Source organism: Cavia porcellus, unplaced genomic scaffold (genome assembly GCF_034190915.1).
Source record: "Cavia porcellus strain 051 isolate PalLab524CR breed Dunkin Hartley unplaced genomic scaffold, mCavPor4.1 scaffold_9, whole genome shotgun sequence".
Taxonomy (NCBI): domain Eukaryota; kingdom Metazoa; phylum Chordata; class Mammalia; order Rodentia; family Caviidae; genus Cavia; species Cavia porcellus.
Window position 1 is genome coordinate 70181405 of NW_026947492.1, and position 3691 is coordinate 70185095.

General features: G+C 38.3%; 1 protein-coding gene across 1 annotated transcript; it reads left to right on the top strand.

Annotated features, from left to right (window-relative positions):
• Nucleotides 1-1115: 1115 nt before the first annotated feature.
• Nucleotides 1116-2198, top strand: LOC100713728 (olfactory receptor 52K1-like). The gene is given in 2 exon segments (XM_013147611.2): nucleotides 1116-2023; nucleotides 2026-2198. Coding segments are annotated over 2 exon segments (960 nt in total). The 5' UTR covers nucleotides 1116-1236.
• Nucleotides 2199-3691: the final 1493 nt, after the last annotated feature.

Sequence of the window (3691 nt, forward strand, 5' to 3'; positions counted from 1 at the left end):
AGAACCTAGATTCAGGTATTTTTGTGTTCTTGTTTTTTTGTTCACGTGAGAGGATCACAGTACTTCAGGTATTTAGATTTTAGAGAGGCAATTACCCCTAGGTCTTTCCTCCTCTGTGCTATGATTTGATCTCTGTGTACTTCCCCTTTCCCCAGTCCAAAAGATCTGAGGATTCTTCCCTGGCTTGTGAGAGCCCCAGTTGACATAGAGACAAGATGATGTCTTCCAGTTTGATGCTCATTGGATGTGAACTATGATCTGACTCACTAATAAACAGGTGTGAAGCTGGGTTTTACTTCTTTCCAGACCCCAGTTTTCCAATCCTATAGTAATGAATAGAGAGCATAGTATTGATAGTATTGAACTCACAGTATTGAACATAATACATAATAGGGACATAAATAATCTTATAAACTCTTAATGTGGTAGCCTGCTCAGAGGCACAATTGTCAATTTTTTCTCCTAGTCTCAATAAGATGACTGTAATACAGTATTATTTGTCCTTAACATCACTATTATTGCCACTATTTTTATTCCAGGTGAACAGTGACTTACCATCTTCTCCATCTCAAAGGAGAGGGAGATCTGGGAGGTAGTGAGGTCATTTATTGAGATACTGGGTAAAGAAGCAAGTAAAATAGATGAAAATTATCCAGGAAAGATCCTGGACCATGGTGTAAGTCCTGAGGGAGCATATATTATTCTGCAACCTTGGCAGTCAAATGAAGTTTGGAAGAGCGGAATGTCTCTGAATTAAGAGATATTCTAGACTTAGTTTTGAACATTTTTTTTTTGTATGTGGTGTTTGCAGTTTCAGGTGAAGTGTAGTGGGATGAGGCTAGAGGACCATCTGGGGTCAGTGTTGATTAAATCAAGCACAGCATACAGAATTTAGGAATATAAGCTCAATGGGAATGAGTTTTTTTCAGTAGCATTTTTATCTATTAAATGTGGTTATATGAATTTCCCCAGATCATACATATTTGTGGGATATATAATCTTGTAACCTGGTTTTTGAAATTCTTGTGCCATGTATTTCCAACCAAGTAGCTTGTGTTTGAAGAACTTGCAGAAATATCTGCTAAACTGAAATTTATTTTTGACTTTTTCTCTGAGAAGTGAAGTGATAGTGTTGGCATTAGTGAGGGCAGATAGCCTGAGTTTCCAATCTCCACATCGCTGAACCTCACCTGTCTACCTCTCTTGGCAGTGGCCCTGTGTGCTCTTCCATGTAGGATGATGACTTTCCATTTTTTGAACAGTTCTCATCTCTTTCCACATACTTTCTTCTTGGCTGGCATTCCAGGGCTGAGTGCTGCCCACATTTGGATCTCAGTTCCCTTTTGCTTCATGTTTTTCCTGGCACTGACTGGAAATGGTGTCCTGCTTTTTCTCATATGGACAGAACACAGGCTTCATCAGCCCATGTTTTTGTTTCTTGCCATGCTCTGTTTTGTTGACTTGGTCCTCTCTCTCTCCACTCTGCCCAAGATGCTGGCCATTTTCTGGTTTAATGCTACAACCATTGGCTCCCATGCCTGTCTTTTCCAAATGTTTGTCATTCATGCATTCTCTGCTATGGAGTCAGGGGTGCTGGTGGCCATGGCCTTGGATCGCGTTGTGGCTATCTGTAACCCTTTGCATTATACAACCATCGTAACCCCAGCTGTTGTCACCAAGTTGGGAGGCCTAGTGATGCTTCGAGGTATGGGACTGGCCATTTTCTTTCCAAGTCTAGTCCATCGGCTGCCCTACTGTGGCTCACACACAATTGCTTATACCTACTGTGAGCATATGGCAGTGGTGAAGCTGGCCTGTGGGGCCAGGACTGTGGACAACCTGTATGTCTTTGCTGTGGCAATCTTTCTTGGTGTGGGGGACATGGCCTTTATTGCCTACACTTATGGACAGATTGTGAAGACAGTGATGCATTTACCTTCTCCTGAGGCACGTGCTAAAGCAGGCAGCACATGTACAGCCCATGTCTGTGTTATTATTTTCTTCTACGGACCAGGCTTTCTTTCTTGATCATGCAGCGTTTTGGACCACTCACAGCCTCTGGCGCCAAGGTCATCCTTGCTAATCTCTACTTGCTACTTCCTCCTGCACTGGATCCTCTTGTCTATGGAGTCAAGACCAAGCAGATTCGAGAACGGATGTTCACGCTCCTATGCTCCACACAGATTGAGCCCACTTGAGTATAATTCTCATTAGTTGGAACTTAGGGGACAAGGTGGCTCCTCCCCAAGATGTAGAAGCCCCACATCCACATCACTAAGCTGGTGAGGGCAGTGAACAAAAAACAAATGAAGTTATTCCAAGTGATTGGAAGTTGAGAAATGTCTGCTTGATGCTTAGATATTGGCCTGAAAGATGAAGAATGGTTGTGATGTCTCAGTTGATCAATCAAAAAACTCTTTGTGCTATTTTCTATCTTAAAAGTTGATTGTTTACTTGCATCAATAATATAAATGCATGGACTTAGAAATACTAATTAAGAAGCAAGACTGATAGACCTGGATTCAAGTAATTTAAGAGCTTAGGAAGAGATGATCTGGATGCCTATTTTAGACATAAGGAAAAATGGAACTGTGCATCATCATGTTATTCACAATCTGTACATGAGAGTGTATCAGCCCTGACCACCAGCGAAACTTTGGCTTCAGAGAAAAAAAACAACAAATTATGGAGATAGTATAGCATTCATTCACGAAAGAAACGAAAATACTCATGCTCTGTCTCACTCCAAAATTGTAGACAAAGATTTCTTTATCCTATGTACTTTTTTTCAGTCTGCTTTTAAGATGGATAACTTTTGATGCCTCCTCTTGTATTATTTTTTAATTAGTACGTGTTTGCAATACACAATGTTTACCTTTCTCATGTGAAATTGGTAAATATACACAACATATCTGTATTCTCTATAGTATTATAGATTCTTAATCTTTGAGAGTATTGATAACTTTTATTTTTTCAGTTTTAGTCTCAAGAGCAGAGACTTAATCAAATTCCTAAGTTTATTGCCATAGAATAGTTATTTTTCTGCCTATTTATTTTTTGTCTTCTTTCTTCTCTTGCTTATCCCCTTCTCAGTTCCAACCATTGGTACTTAATGTCACCTGTTGTTGGTATACTCTGAAATTTTACGTGTTTCTGAAATAGATCCTAGCATATATAAATGCCCTCTAAGTTCCTCAAATGTATGTGTTGTTTCTGGCCAGGGTTAACTGAGCACATATTCATGGTAATACAATGTCCTGTTCTTATCCTTAGATTATCTATTTATCTTGAACATTGATTTAAATATCACTTCTTTGGAGAAGATTTTTCTAACATCCAATCACTCATTTTCTGATCTTAGAGTACTGTGTATTTCTTTAATTATCCATCATAATTTATAATTATATATGTATTTGATTGGATGAATGATCCCTGTCTTGCCTACCTAATAGATAATGACTTCTATTGTATTGTTAATATAGATCTAGCATATATGTTCTCTATAAGTGTTGGTTTAATAAATAATTCTTATTTTAATGGACTGTATTACAATTAGCATATTTCTTCATCAGTTGCATTAATATAATAGGCAATTTTGAATAAATCTCCCCAATAAACATTTAGTATACTTACATTTGAAGAAATAAAACAAACCATTGTTGTTATAGTCACTATTGCCTTAACTGTCATC